This window comes from Tachyglossus aculeatus, chromosome 13, assembly GCF_015852505.1.
Source record: "Tachyglossus aculeatus isolate mTacAcu1 chromosome 13, mTacAcu1.pri, whole genome shotgun sequence".
Lineage (NCBI taxonomy): Eukaryota > Metazoa > Chordata > Mammalia > Monotremata > Tachyglossidae > Tachyglossus > Tachyglossus aculeatus.
In genome coordinates this window covers 4941442-4957686 of record NC_052078.1, presented here as the reverse complement: position 1 = coordinate 4957686, position 16245 = coordinate 4941442, and the positions used below count along the sequence as shown (strand labels likewise).

The 16245-nt window shown below is 48.0% G+C and overlaps 1 protein-coding gene across 1 annotated transcript in view; it reads left to right on the top strand.

Annotated features, from left to right (window-relative positions):
* RHEB (Ras homolog, mTORC1 binding) overlaps window positions 1–16245 on the top strand; it is a 58244-nt gene that overhangs the window by 14314 nt on the left and 27685 nt on the right. The window contains exon 2 of the mRNA XM_038755959.1: window positions 11519–11590. Within this exon, the coding sequence (XP_038611887.1) occupies window positions 11519–11590 (72 nt within the window). The remainder of the gene's footprint in view (window positions 1–11518; window positions 11591–16245) is intronic.

The following is a 16245-nucleotide window of genomic DNA, read 5'->3' as shown; positions in this document are numbered from 1 at the left end:
AGCATACCTCTCGGACTCCAGAGCCTTTTCCGTGCCACGCAGCTTCCCCTCCTGGAGTGATGGATTGATTTTTCCAGAGGAGGAAACTGAGGTTCAGAGAGGTTAAGTGACTTGCTTATGGTCACACAGCAGGCCGGTGGCAGAGCCGAGGCCAGAACCCGAGGCTCTGGATACCTGGCCCTGTGTTCTTTCACTGCATCCGCCTCTGAAATCGGCCTTGACCCTTCCTCTCCAATTCTCGTGGTGCCTAGAGGTCACTGGCACGTATGCAGATATTGATTCTAACGTGGGTCACAGGCGAGGTTAAAAGTCTGTGATTGAAGGTCAGAGAGAAGTAGCATGGTTTAGTGGAAAGAGCCTGGGCTTGGGAGTCAGAGGCTGTGGGTTCCAATCGTGACTCTGCCACCTCCCATGTGACTTTGGGCAAGACACTTAACTTCTCTGTGCCTCAGTGACCTCATCTGTAAAGTGAAGACTAAGACTGTGAGCCTCATGTGGGACAACCTGATGACCTTGTATGTACCCCAGTGCTTAGAACAGTGCTTGGCACCCAGTAAGCACCTAACTACCATCATCATCATCATTATAGGATGCACAGGGCTGTTTTTGTTTTTAAAGAGAAGTATGATCTCTAGCTGTCCCTCACTGAGCAGGGATGTTCAAAACCTATAAGCACCCAATCAATCAATCATATTGAATGCTTAGTCAATCAATCAATCAATCAATCGTATTTATTGAGCGCTTACTATGTGCAGAGCACTGTACTAAGCGCTTGGGAAGTACAAATTGGCAACATATAGAGACAGTCCCTACCCAACAGTGGGCTCACAGTGTAAAAGGGGGGGGAAAGGGGGCTTAGTGTGAGCAGAGCGCAGTATTAACTGTCATTTGGACAATCACCGACAAATCCGTCAAAATTTCCTCCAGTAGCTCCTACCATCCCAACCTATTACGCTTCCTCTTCCTCTTAGGGAAGCAGCGTGGCCCAGTGGAAGGAGCCCAGGCTTGGGAGTCAGAGGTCATGGGTTCTAATCCCGGCTCCGCCACTTGTCTGCTGTGTGACTGAGCAAGTCACTTCACTTCTCTGGACCTCAGTTACCTCATCTGTAAAATGGGGATTAAGACTGTGAGCCCCACGTGGGACCACCTGATCATCTTGTACCCTCCCCAGCGCTTAGAACAGTGCTTTGCACATAGGAAGCGCTTAACAAATGTCATTGTTATTGTTATTATTATTATTAAATGGACTACTAAAACAACGGGGCCCAACTCAGGTCTGTGCAAGGGAAGTAGTTCAATAGGAGGAAGAGGGTGGCCTATTGGAGTTAGAAGGACCTGGGTTCTAATCCTTGCTTCTCCACTTGTCTGCTGTGTGACTTTGTGCAAGTCACTTCACTTCTCTCTGCCTGCGTTACCTCATCTGTAAAATGGGATTAAGACTGTGAGCCCCATGTGGGACTTGGACAGTGTCCAACTTGCTTAGCTGGTGTCTACCTCAGCACTTAGTACAGTGCCTGGCACATAATAAGTGCTTAACAAATACCATAAAAAACATTCCTCACAATATCTTTTGGGGAAAAAAAGAAAACACTTCTCAGACGAAGTTGAATAATGACTTCAACGACAAGTTTCGGAATGGATTTCTGCCATGAGATGATAATTGTGGAATTTGTTCAGCGCTTATTATGGGCCAAGCGCAGTACTAAGTGCTGGGGTAGCTACAAGCTCATCATCTGGAAAAGTTAAAGGTCCGTATCGTTTGTATTGGTCAGCACTAAATCGTTCTCTCCCGTGACCCTTACTACCACACACTGCTCACAATAAGCACTCAGTAAATCACATTGTTGCAGTCACTTCATTTAGAAAGTCATTAAGGCTCTACACGTCCCAGCATTCTTGGCGTTTTCAGTTTGACCGCTGTCACGGATGACTGCTTGGGCTCTTGTCATGTGTGTCCCCAAGGCCACATCATTCACCGACTTATCCATGGAAGGGGGTTCAGGCAACATTTGCAGGGCTGCTTGTCCATCCAGCTCATTGCCCTTTGTGTCAAGTTGTCACTGCTGGTCTTAGTGTTGTTGCACACATGGGAGTGGTTGAGAAAGCAACATCCCTGTGACACTCTGTGTGTGTCTCAGTTGGCAGCTGAAACCCCAGCTGTGCTCCTTCCTCTTACAGATGCTGGGGCTTCTCGTCAGGCCTCATGGCTTAAAGTGGAGCTTCGGGGGTCCCGGGAAGGAGCCTCAGAAAGCTGGCAGGCCGGCCTCTGGCGCACACAGAGCCTGGGCGTCCGCCCATTCCATGGCCCCGGACAGCGGTCATCTGCATCAGCTGTACCACGCAGGCCTCATCATCAATCGTATTTATTGAGTGCTTACTATGTGCAGAGCACTGTACTAAGCGCTCACTGTACTCGCTCTGGACTGCCTCAGCCTCTGCTCAGCTCCCTGGGAGGCTCAATGGCGGGAAGCCCCCGGGTAGCCCCAGGCATTTCTGGAAACCCAGCAGCTGTCTTGGTCCCAACATAACAGAGCAGGGAAATGCAGGTGCAGTTTCAGTTTCAATTTCAGCCTGGCCACAAAACAGTCCTGCCTCCTGAGCTCTTCCCATTTTTCAGATCCTTCACAGGGTCACAAGTCGTCCAAGACCTTTCAGCTACCTTGACCCGGCAAGTTCCTTAAGCTGTGTTTTGTTTGTTTTTAGTGGTATTTGTCAAGCGCTTACTGTGTGCCGGGCACTGTTGTAAACACTAGGGTAGATACATGGTAATCAGGTTGGACACGGTCCCTGTCACACACGGGGCTCAGTTCCCTCATCTGTCAAATTCATTTATTTTGATGGTGTAACTGTAAGAATTCTGCCTGGGCAGCAACTGGCTCTCCAGGCGGAAGAAATACAACCTGTAATGACCCGATAAATTGGCCCATTTTTAATCTGCATAATAATTAGTCAGCCCCAGTGCTGTGCAACTTCAGAAAAAGAGAGTTTGCCTCATGGAGAGTAACCATAATGACCTCTAATCAATCAGTCAGTGGGATTTATTGAGCACTTCCTGTGTGCGGAGCACTGTACTGAGCGCTTGGGAGAGTACCTCTCAACAGAGTTGGTAGACATGTTCCCTGCCCACCATACCCTAAAAGTGTAATGGAGGGGGTTTTTGGGGTGTCAGAGACTTGGGTTTTTTTTTGTGTTGTTTTTTTTAGTTGTTGTTTTGTTTTATTTTCCCCTCAGTTGCTGTCCTTGGTTGAAGAAGGTGGGGGAAGGCTTCCTGGGGAAAAGGGACTTCTCTTGAGGGGAGACTTTTTTTGCGGAGAGCAAATAAACAGAGCACTCTTCGTTCCCATGAGGACAGGACTGCCGGTTGTGTTTAGGTTCAGCTACTTTGGCACAAGTGGCTCTAGTTCACAGCCAGAGGCATCTCTGAACATAGACGATCTCAGAGTGTGTGAGGGGTGCGTGCGTACATGTGTGTATGCTCGTATGTGTATACTATATGTAAGATCGGTAGCTTGAATTCCAACCAGGAATATGGACATGATGGCTTTGTACTCCAGACATACTTCCTTCTGCCGGGAACCTAATTTTATCTTGTTTAGTCTGAGGACAGGTGGGAAATCTAGTGGGTGAGCATTTTTTTATTTTTTTTTTACCAAATCCTATTTCAGGCAAGCAGACAGTGTGTCGCGAGCAGAAGCATTCAAGAAACGGAGACGTATCGGCGAAAAACGCTCCCAGGCTGGCGGAATTTTTCACCAGCCTTGCTCACACGCCTCCTTCCCCTCTGAATTTTCTAAGAGGAAGAAAACGGGAGCCTTAGCCTCCAGCCAGGGCCTGCGGGCGTCCGGCCAGGGCCTGCGGGCGTGGATGTCCGAGGCCGGGGATGGCCGTGGCCACTGGGTTGTTTCCTCAAGAGTAGTGCATTGCATTAGCAGTTTAGAGAAAACTTATGTAACTCAGTGCAATCATGGTCATTTGTAGTAACAGTGAAGCTGACAAACTCATCGGTGAGGAAAGCCACCCTGCCTCTCCCCCAGCCCCTTTTTGTGATTTTCCTTAAGCACTTCCTATGTTCCAGGCACTGTACTATGTGCTGGGATAGATACAAGCTAATTGAGTTGGACACGATCCATGTCCCAAACTAGGCTCACCGTCTTCATCCCCATTCGACAGGTTAGGGAACTGAGTCCCGTTGAAGTGACTGACCCAACGTCTCACAGCAGATAAATGATGGAGCTGGGTTTCAAACCCAAGTCCTTCTGACCCTCCAGCCCAGGCTCTCTTCTCCCCATTCTGAGCTCATTTTTCCTAGAGAGTGTTGTTCTAAGGGGTGGGGTTTGTCCTTGTGAGTACCAGTGGCCGTGAGAGGCCAGATTTATATTAGCATTTTTTGGATCTGCTAGTAGCCCTGAAGCAGCGATCTTTCAGGTTTTCCACTTTACTTGGAATTGACTGGATAAGTCCATTAGGTTGCTGATCTAAGAAACAGCAGTTTTTTTTAAATGGCATTTAAGCATTTACTATGTGCTGGGGTAGATCCAAGAGAAGTAGCATGACCTAATATAGAGAGCCTGGGAGTCAGCAGGACCTGGTTCCTAATCCCGGCTCCACCGCTTTTCTGCCATATGTGACCTTGGGCAAGTCACTTCACTTCTCTGTGCCTCTGTTTCCTCAACTGTGAAATGGGGGATTCAGTACGTTTTCTCCCTCCGAAGACTGAGCCCCCCATGTGGGACAGGAGCCATGTCTGACCCATTAACTTGTACCTTAGATTAGTGCTTGACACATAGTAAGTGCCTAACAAATACTATAATGGTTATTATTATTATTGCTGCTAAGCCACCCCCATGAACCCCCAACCTGTCCCTTAGCACCTCCACTTTGGGGTGCCCCCACCAGCTCCCCTTGACCACAGGACGCACCGGCTGGTCGGGCTGGATGTTTCTTTGACTTCATCTCTAGGGGTGAGAGTATAAAATAGGGGAGAGTTTTTCAACAAGCAGTTAATGTGGAAAATGTTCAGGCTTAACTGTAAGGTTCTTTCCCTCCTAACACCAAGAACCCCCTCTCTGTACAAGCAACACTGTAATTCAGCGTAAATTCAGTTGTTTGTGCATGTGGGTACAGTCCAAAGGTAAGACGACAGGTTAACTGTAGGCTGTCAATTCTTGGCTTAGCACCAAGTAGGCTAATTCCCAGGTGTAGAAATACCAGTGACAGTCTTGGGCCGAAAAGCACGGTCAGAGGCCCAGGAAAGTGTGCAGGTGTGCAAGAACACCTGGAAAAAGTATCCCTCTCTGACTGCTAGTCACTGGCCTCTTTTTGGCAGGGGGGGTTTTTACTGGAAAGCTGAGGGACTCAGACGGCCAGTAGGATTGGGATATTTGGGGATTCGAGGCCTCGTTTCCCCCCTCTACCAGCCCCCTGACCACCACCGCACCACCTAGATGCCGTCTCTCCGCAGGAGCCGAGGGCACAGGCAGTAGCGAGTGTGACCCTGGCAGAGATCGGAGACATTTGGGATTTTTCGGGGACCGGGCCGGGGCAAGCTGCGGGGGAGACGGAGCACAAAGGGACCAAACTATCGTGTCTTCACATTTGTGGCCACCTCAGCTTCTTTCCTCTTGGACCGTCAGCTCCTTGGGGCCGGGGATTTTCCTGTTTAGCCCTACTCTGTATGTTTCCTGAGCACTTAGCACAGGGCCGTGCAGAGAGCGGGCACTCACTAAAGGTTGTGTCAGTTGTCCAATTCAAGCCACCAGCGCTCCTCCCTAAGCATGGAAGACGAGCCCTCTTTCCCGCGGTTGACGCTGAATGGGCCCTTTGTCCCCAAATCTGGGAATCTATCCCATCTGGGCGGTTGGCCCAATAGGGGTGCCCTCCGCCTCTGGGTGGCCTCATCGGCCCACGCTGGATGGGAAGCCCGGGCAGGGACCGGAAAAAGGAGCAGGAGACGGCGCTCTCTTTGCAGAGCCGGGGCTCCTCCATCGTAAGAGCCCGCCGCACGTCTTTGGCAGGATCTCGATTTGGGGAGAATCGAAGGCGGTCCCCACTCGCCACGCAAATCCAAAAGTGACGAACGAATGGATAATGGGAGATGCCCTATCTTTGCCCCAGGGTCATTTTTACTCTTTTTAATGGTTTTGTAAGTGTTTTCTATATGCCAGGCACTATAGTACGCGTGAGCCCGCTGTTGGGTAGGGACTGTCTCTGTATGTTGCCAATTTGTACTTCCCAAGCGCTTAGTACAGTGCTCTGCACACAGTAAGCGCTCAATAAATATGTTGATGATAATGGGGTAGACCCAAGCTATTGAGGTTGGGCACAGTCCACGTCCCACTTGGGGCTCACAGTCTTCATCCCCATTTTGCAGGTTCGGCAACTGAGGCCCAGAGAAGTGAAGTGCTGTGAGCTTGTGATGGGCGGGGAATGTGTCTACCAATACGGTTGTATTGTACTCTCTCAAGTGCTTAGTACAGTGCTCTGCACACATTGCTCAGTAAACAGAGTTGATTGATTGACTTGCCCAAGGTCACACAGAAGACAGGTGGCAGGACAGGATTAGAACCCAGGTCCTTCTGACTCCCGGGCCCCGTCCTGTGTAGTGGGCGATGAGACAGCCGGTGGCCCCGACCCCCAGCAGCTCACTAGCTCTCAGGAACCTGAGGCTCGTTTACATCAGCTCTTAGAGGTGTCCTTACTTCACCCTTCCCGGAGCTTGTTGAAATGTAACCCAGTGCAGTTTTCAGATGCTGATATTCTCCTCGAGCACTGACTCACTTTCCAGAGGGTCTAGTGGATAGCAGTGTAAGTGTTCTTTAAAATTGGATAAGGAGTAAAACTTGTGGGTTTCTTCTGTTTTTTTGGCGCGGGGGGTGGTTGTGAGTACTGGATATACATAGGGAAATATGGAGGGCAAGCAGCTGTTCTCAAGCCGGCAATGCTGAAGTGGAGAAGCCACCAAGGAATGCCAGCACTTTCTGCCAAAACGATGTAGCCAGTGACTCTAGCTCTGTCTAGCGAGCACCTCCCGCCCTCCCCCCCCCCACCACACACACCCAACATAAATGGGTGTGAATGCTTTAACTTTAAGGGAATGGTTTTGAAAGCACAGCTTTCGTAGCCAGAACCTTTTTTTAAAAAATGACTTTTTATGGATCCTTTTCAGGCCTCTTAGCATTCGACTCCCATCAGTGGGTGGGTGAGTTGGTCAATCGATTCCGAGAGCCCGCCCGGAGAAAACAGGAGATTGTTTCCGAAACGATGGCAAAGGTGGGCTGGTAAAGTTGTGAACCAACTCAGCTGTTGTCAGTGCACACTTCTCCCACGTCAAAAGTGTTTGAAGTCGAGCAGCGGTCCGTTTCTGCAGACTGGAGGTCCCACCATTCCAGCAGAACCGAATCAACCTCTCTCGAAGATCCCAGTCCCTTATCAACTCTCAGCCCTTGAGTCTGACCTCTTTATTAGGGTCACGAGTCTAAAGCGTGTCTGCAGAGACCAAATGGGGAAATCGCAGGGTAGCCTTAGTGGATAGAGCCCGGGTCCTGGAGTCAGAAGGATCTGGGTTCTAATCCCGGCTCCGCCACTTGTCTGTTGGGTGACCTTGGGCAAGTCACTTATGTGTGTCTCAATTTCCTCATCTGAAAAATGGGGGTGAAGACTTTGAGCTCCACCTGGGATGTGAATCGTGGCTGACCTGATTAGCTTGAATCTACCCCAGTGCTTAGTACATTGTCTGGTACCTAGCAAGCACTCAACAAATACCGTTAAAAAACAAAAACCTAATGCCAGTAGTGGGTATCTCTTTTGTGGTCTTATGCCATCAAGTCGTCTCTGACCCATAGCGAAGCAGTGGACACCTCTCTCCCAGAACGCCCCACGTCCATCTGCAATCACTCTGATAGTGTATCCATAAAGTCGTCTTTGTAGAAATACAAAAGTGGTTTACCATTGCCTCCTTCTGCGCAGTAAACTTGAGTCTCCACGCTCAACTCTCTCCCGTGCCGCTGCTGCGGGCTCTCCATCACCTCACCCCCTCCTACCTCACCTCCCTTCTCTCCTTCTAACAGCCCAGCCCTCACCCTCCCCTGCCGCTAACCTCTTCACTGTGCCTCGTTCTCGCCTGTCCCGCCATCGACCCCCGGCCCACGTCCTCCCCCTGGCCTGGAATGCCCTCCCTCCACACATCCTCCAAGCGAGCTCTCTTCCTCCCTTCAAAGCCCTACTGAGAGCTCACCTCCTCCAGGAGGCCTTCCCAGACTGAGCCCCCTTTTTCCTCTCCCCCTCTCCATCCCCCCGCCCTACCTCCTTCCCCTCCCCACAGCACCTGTATATATGTTTGTACAGATTTTTTACTCTATTTATTCTACTTGTACATATTTACTATTCTATTTTGTCAATGATGTGCATCTAGCTTTTCATATGCATCTAGCTTTACTTCTGTTTATTCTGTTGACTTGACACCTGACCACATGTTTTGTTGTCTGTCTCCCCCTTCTAGACTGTGAGCCTGTTGTTGGGTAGGGACCGTCTCCATATGTTGCCAACTTGTACTTCCCAAGCGCTTAGTACAGTGCTCTGCACACAGTAAGCGCTCAATAAATACGATTGAATGAATGAATGATTGAATGAAAGATGAATTTAGCAGATTGCCTTCCACTAGCTAGCCACTACCAAAGCTCGGAATGGACTGACTATGCTTCTGCTTGACTCTCCCTCCCGTAGCCGAGATTGGTAGAGTACGGAAACTCCCTGGGTGCAGCCCTGAGAGGAGGTGGGCATCTCAGCATGGGGAAAACCTTGGAGAAGCAGCCTGTCTACTGTTAATTTTTTTCTTCTTTTTACAAATCAGTAGTACGTTCAGTTTGTCTGTCAGTGGTACTTAAGTGCTTATCTTGTGCCAGACAGTGTACCAAGCGGTGGGGGTAGTAGGTTCAAGGTAATCAGATTGAACCCAGCCCACCGTCCCACGTGGGAGTAGGTTCCTCTTTCCACTTGGACACTTTAAGATGGAGTCGAGCTTGTTAGTAGGCTCAGAAGAAAAACCTTGTCCAGGAGTGAGGGGGCGGAGGGCGGGGTGTGTGTGTGTGTGTGTGTGTGTGTGTGTGTGTGTGTGTGTGTGTTTCTCTACAATAGGTTTAATCTTTTGAACATGAGTGCTTAATACCTAAGGATTATCAGAAAGCAGATGTCCACTTCCTTTCCTCTAACTAGGAAACTTTGCCCTTTTTGTCATCTAAAATGAGATGTACGGCTGTCTTCGTAGATTCTTTGGGGGCTTTGATAATTAAGTCCCCTGAGAGACGGGTCTGTTCCTGAAACACATCAAGGAAATGACAGGAAAGTGTTTCAAAATTTTGATCCCTCAAAGACCAAAGGGAATGTTTAATGTTCATCAGAGTGGCCAGCATGTTTACCAGGTGCCCTTCTTTGAGACAGAAACCTTCTGGCCTTCTGGTGATCCTTAACCATGTAGCATTAAAGCATAATGGAGGATGGAAGTAGCACGGTCTATTGGATAGAGCCCGGGGCTGGAAGTCAGAAGGACTGGGTTCTCATCACGGCTCTGCTGCTTGTCTGCCGCCTGACCTTGAGCAAGTGACTTCACTTTCTGCGCCTGTTCCCTCATCCGTAAAATGAGGATTAAGACCTCACGGGTTCTAATTCTACTTCTGCCACTTGCCTGTGCTGTGTGACTTCGGGCAAGTCACATAATGTTTCCGTGCCTTAGTTTCCTCATTTGTAAAATGGGGATAAAATCCCTGTTCTTACCCCACCCCCACCACCCGCCGCAACCACACACGTACTTTGAGGTGTTTATGGGACAGGGATTATGTCCAACCTGGCAGTCTTCTATCTACCCCAGCACTGAAGACCGTGTTTGGCATAGAGTAAGGGCTTTAACAAATGTGTCCATGCCTCCTAGTTTGTCTCCTCACATGGCTTTTCCATCATCCCACCCCCCCGGTCCTCTGTCTTCCATGATCCATCCCCCATGCCCCCTTACCTTCTGTTTGCACTTCCTGCAGTCCTTGCTGTTGTGTGGACAGAAGCAGCTGGATTTGGAGGTGGAGGGCTGGGGGCGGGGGGATCCACGGAAACCAGCCATTGTACCGGCTCCCAGAGGTTTCCCTCCCCAAATGACTCACTCGTTGGACAGCACTCTGTCCGTCCCATATAGGGAGAGCCTGTGATGTCACAAGGTCTGGCCTCAGTGGAGTTTGGATGTTGTCATGCAGGATGCTCTGAGGTAAAAGCATAAAGAAATTTGTCGTCACCCAGTTCTTGGATGCTTCATCTGGAGAGAGGTCCTTATTGAAGCCATTATTAGCAAGTAAACCAGTAGACTTGTGTCATATTGTGGGGGTGTGGGGTTAAAAATCCCCTGCCCCCCAACTCCTCGTAATATATCTATCCTATTAAAGGAAAGGTTCTGGGGATCCCCAGAGAGGGCAAAGGGCAGCAGGAGTCCCAGTCCCTAGGATCTTGGGGTGGGGGTTTTACGGTATTTGTTAAGCACTTACTGTGTGCCAGGCATTGTACTAAGTGCTGTTGTAGATACAGGTTGATCAGGTTGGACAGAGTCCCTGTCTCGTATGGGGCTCCCAGTCTTAATTCCCATTTTACAGATAAGATAGCTAAGGCCCAGCAAACTGCTTCAGCCAGTTTCGGTCAACTAGGCTGTACGCTGGACCTTGAGGAAGCCACCCCGATGATCATGCCACCTTGGGAGTTGGCATGGGCAGAGCCAACTGCTGGAGGGTCTGCCAACCCCGTGACATGTGCTCACTAAGTAGGAGGGAGTTGGATTTAATCCCCATTTTGCAGATGAAATAACTGAGGCCCAGAGAAGTGAAGTGACTTGCCCAAGATCACACAGCAGACAAGAGGCAGAGCCAGAATTAGAACCCAGGTCGTCCTACTCTATCCTAACACCTATCCACATGTTTTGTTTTGTTGTCTGTCTCCCCCTTCTAGACTGTGAGCCCGTTGTTGGGTAGGGACCGTCTCTATCTGTTGCCAGTTTGTACTTCCCAAGTGCTTAGTACAGTGCTCTGCCCACAGTAAGCGCTCAATAAATACGATTGAGTGAATGAATGACTCCCAGGCCTATGCCCGTTCCACTAAGCCCCGCTGCTTGTGTTCTTCCAGGAGTGTTAGAAATGTTTTAAAATTCCCAGCAGTGTGACCGTCGATATGAGTTAGGTGGAAGAGTTCACTTTTGTTTCAAGTAGTTATTTCAGGGCCAAGCCTGGATATCAGCATACAGATATCAGAACAGCAGCCCTGCTGAAAAAGCTATAATGTACTTGGAGAAATGAGGCCTAAATAGAATGTTTTTACGAATGAGGTGTTCTCTGAATACGAATAGGCTGCTTTCTAGCTGCTCCGTCGTCCCTCTCTCTGGCTTCACGGAATTTACTTAACAACGCGCAGCCCGGGAGTTTGCTACTTTCTCTTCCTGCTTGAACGTGTGAGGTCTTTTGTCCTTCCTTAACGATTGTGTCCCCTTCCTTTTTAGGGAAATCCTCGTTGACGATTCAGTTTGTTGAAGGCCAGTTTGTGGACTCCTACGATCCAACCATAGAAAACAGTAAGTCGTGCTGGTTGTTGAAAGCGGCCCATCCAAAGTTCTTACCTCTAAACCGAGAAGCATTTCTCTTTGTGCTGGAGCCTAAAAATAGCCATTGTGTCAAGAGGAAGCTTTGACTGAATGGGGTATTCATTTATTCATTCATTCAATCGTATTTATTAAGCGCTTACTGTGTGCAGAGCACTGTACTAAGCGCTTGGGAAGTACAAGTTGGCAACATATAGAGACAGTCCCTACCCAACAGCGGGCTCACAATCTAGAAAGGGGAGACAGACAACAACACAAAACATATTAACAAAATAAAATAAACAGAATAGTATTTTATTAATAGTATTCATTTAGACCCTGTTTTTGCACCTCTCTCTTTCGGTCTCTGTCTTTCCTTTCAGACTCTGTCTCTCTGTCTCTCTCTGTCTCTCTCTCTCTCTCTCTCTCTCTCTCTCTCTCTCTCTCTCTCTCTCTCTCTCTCTCTCTCTCTTTCTGTCTCCGGGTCTGGACCTTAAAACCACATCAGCCCTGAGATCAGTGATAGAGAATGCTGCTCACCACCTGGTCTCCCCTCCCTTTCCCCCACCCCCTGTGGCTTGAAAGCCTTCTGGGCTGGGGCTGCATGTTGCATGAGGTGTGGGAGATAATGAAGGCCGGTACTCTGTCTTGGCCCTCTCCCCACCTCCCCCTCCAAAACCCAGAAAGCTCAGGGATGCCAAACTTAGAAGGTGAGAAGCAGGTGGAGGGATATTAATGTCCCGGCTATTTCTTCCCCAGGCTAATCAGGTTGGACACAGTCCTTGTCCCACATGGGGCTCACAGTCTTAATCCCCATTTTACAGATGAGGGAACTGAAGCCCAGAGAAGCAAAGTGACTTGCCCAAGGTCATACCGCAGGCAGGTGGAGGATTAGAGTAGAACCTAGGTCCTTTGGACTCCCAGCTCCGGGCTCCACTAGGCCACGCTGCTTCTCATTCAGAGATGCAGAGGAAAACTCAGCAGTTAGCAGGGCAGTGGGGTTATAATAATAATAATAATAATGGTATTTGTTAAGCGCTTACTATGTGCAAAGCACTGTTCTAGGGAAGATTGGGTAATCCGAGAGAGTTAGAATAGAAAGCCTGGATTCCCTTTTGGCAAATATGTCAAGCTGCGTGGCAGAAAGTAAGGGGCGGGTTTCCTAACGAGAAGCGGGTGAGATGAAAAGTGGAAGTTGCTTAGGTGGGAATTTAGTTTCTTCGATGGAGCCTGTGATAGTCATTTGTTTACTCAGTGACTAACCTGGGTGCATTCACCAGATGCCTGTTTAAAAAAAAAAGTTTTCTTAATGTTTCTAAAAACGCTCTGTCCTGAAGCAAAAAATTATTTTTATTGACCTTTAATTGGGTAGACAACAGGGGTTTGAGAGCACATTTTGGTATTATTGGCAAGTGATGAAAACAAGCAGCACTTACCTGGGGCCCAAGAGAACTTAGGGTGGGACAAGTAGAAATCAGGCAGTGGACAGGAAACAAGCGTGGCACAACTGTCCCTCTCTTTGGATTTCGTTTTTTATTTGGTGTAAGGAGAATCTTAGATGGCTGGAAGCACAGCCTGATATAATGTTGGGATAAGGATAAAGGAAACTGTGCCTAGCCCAGCCCCCACCCCATCAATCCTCCTCCAGGCCACCAGTGCTTCAGATTAATGGGGGCCCCCCCAGCAGTTTTCCATTTTACCATCCCAGATTGGTTACATCAATTTGGCATAAATTGCCCTGGATCTCGACTGTTTTTTCAGTCCATTTACCACCTTGTAGCAAGAAGCATTTGCAGCTTTGATGATTGACCTGAGAAAATAATCTCCAATCTCCTTTTCCAACTCTGAAACCTAAGGCAGGTCCAGTTGCTCATTCTGATATTCACTATCTTTTTTTCCCCCCATGGTATTTAAACACTTATTCTGTGCCAGTCACTGTATTAAGCACTGGGGTAGATACAGCTAATTGGTTTGGGTGTGGTCCATGTCCCCTGTGGGGCTCACAGTCTTAATCCCCCTCTCCCTCTCCATCCCCCCCAACCCTACCTCCTTCCCCTCCCTGTAGCACCTGTATATATGTTTGTACAGATTTATTACTCTGTTTTACTTGTACATATTTTCTATTCTATTTTTGTCAGTGATGTGCATCTAGCTTTACTTCTATTTATTCTGATGACTTGACACCTGACCACATGTTTTGTTGTCTGTCTCCCCCTTCTAGACTGTGAGCCCGTTGTTGGGTAGGGACCGTCTTTATATGTTGCCAACTTGTACTTCCCAAACGCTTAATACAGTGCTGTGCACACAGTAGGCGCTCAATAAATACGACTGAATGAAGAATGAATCCCCATTTTACAGATGAGGGAACTGAGGCACAGTGACACATAGCAGACAAGTGGCAAAGGCCACTGTCCTGCCAAAGGCTGCGAGATCTACTTTTTCTTTTGGTCTGGCCAACTTTTTTGGTCTTTCAAGCAGCCATAAAGACGTCATTGGAAAAATGAATTAATATTCATGATTTGACATGCAGTTGGCTTTTTCAGGTAGGGAAGTCAAAATGTAACTATTAAAGGACTCGGGTATTTCCCAGTTCTTAATACTTAGCTGCTACCGAGGATTTTTGAATCATTACACAGAAAAGGATTATTTGGGAGTCTTTATTGCAGAACAGAAGAAGAATCCAGCTTTCATAGTAAAAATCTGTCCTTTAAGAAGCTTTGTAATTGCATGCGTATGGTATGCAGTTGAAAATTGAGTCAGATGGAGAGGTGGAATGGATGTATAATTAGACGTCTCTAAAGGAAAATGACGGGTCAAAAGCAAGGGAAAGAAGAGAAAATGTTAGTTATGACAGGCAGTGAGGTTAATTTATGTTTAAATTACATACCTTACTGTCTACTCAAAAGGTAAGAACTGTGGAGGCTTTATTTTACACCATTCCCCAGTTATGACACACCAATATGCGAATTGGTCGTATTTCCCCCCTTTATTTGTATTTCTACATAGCATTCAGCAGAAGAGTATGATAGTGGACGAAGATTTGTCCAGAAAATTCCCCTAGTTGCCAGTTGCGTGGTTTTCCTAGGCCTTTCTCTGCTGAATTTGCAGTTATCATTCAATCAATGGTATTTACTGAGCGCATACTATGTGCAGAGCACTATTCCAAGTGCTTGATAGAGTACAAGGCCTCAATTTACTTGTGAGATTATCCCGAGTAAGAAACTTGGAAGGACAAGGAGAATCAAAAATGGGAAGATCCAGTGTGATCCAATGTGTTATGCTAAAATCATGCTGCTCTTTCTTCCATCAGCCTCTTCCCCTACCTCGCCAACTGTCTTCTAATTCCACTTCTTCCCTCCTGTGTGTCTCGGAGCCCTGCCAAAGTAGTCTGCCACTTGCCATGTTCATATCCCATCAGCAGTTTTAAGGGCCCTGCTCAGTTCTAGCTCACTGTGGGCAGCGATAGTATCTCCCAACTTAGTATTGTGCTCTCCCAGGCACTTAGCACAGTACTCAGCACACAGTAAGCACTCAATAAATATGACTGAGTGGTTGATTCTGATTACTGGAGAAACTGTGGATGCAGTGGAAGAGGGAGCCTGTTTGAGCTGGGGAATGGAGGTAGAGGCCTGGGGGACCAGGAGGCTGAGGGATGTGGAGATCAGTCTGTCCATCAATCCCATTATGGACTGCTTACTGTGCAAAGAGCACTGTACTAAGCGCTTGCAGGAGTAAGCTGTAACCGAGTTGGTAGACGTATTCCCTGCCCACAGTGAGCTTACATGCTAGCTTACAGTATATGCAGTCAGCGTAGTATGTACTGAACACTTACTATGTGCAGAGCACTTCCCTGGGCACTGTCCCGGCCATTTTGAATGGGGAACAATCAGTTAATTAATCAGTGGTATTTATGGAGTGCTTACTGTGTGCAGAACACTGTACTAAGCACTCAGGAGAATACAGTATAACAGAGTCGGTAGACATGTTTCCTTCCCAAAGTGAGCTTCCAGTCTAGATGGGGAGATAGACATTAATATCAATCAATCAGTGGTATTTATTGAGCATTTACTATGTGCAGAGCTTATTGTTACAGTGCACTTGGGAGAGTACAATACAGCAGAATTAACAGACCCGTTCCCTGCCCATAACGAGCTTACAGTGTAGAGGGACCTAAGGTAGGGATTCAGATATGTACAGAAGTGCTGTGAGGCTGAGGGAGGGGTGGATAAAGGGAGAAAATCCAAGCACCAAGTTGGTTCAAAAGGGTGTGGGAGAAGAGGAAATGAGTAATTATTCAAGGAAGGCCTCTTGGAGGAGCCTCAGTCAGGCCCTGGTCTCCAGAACTTGCCCAGTCTATTAGGTTCTCCTGGATGCCCACAGAAAGGCTTGCAAGTTTTCCCCAAAGCCTGGCTTCTGCCTGTCCCTCTGCAGTACAGTTTAACTGGTCGAGAAATCCAGGCCGTTTCTTGCAGGCACTAGTGTGATTCAGAATGGAGCACGAGAATCCAACCAGTATGTCTGCACGGCTGAAAAAGCAGGTGTTCCCCAACAGCTGGGACCACCTCCATTTTTAATAATAATAATGATCAATCAATCAATCGTATTTATTGAGCGCTTACTGTGTGCAGAGCACTGTACTAAGCACTTGG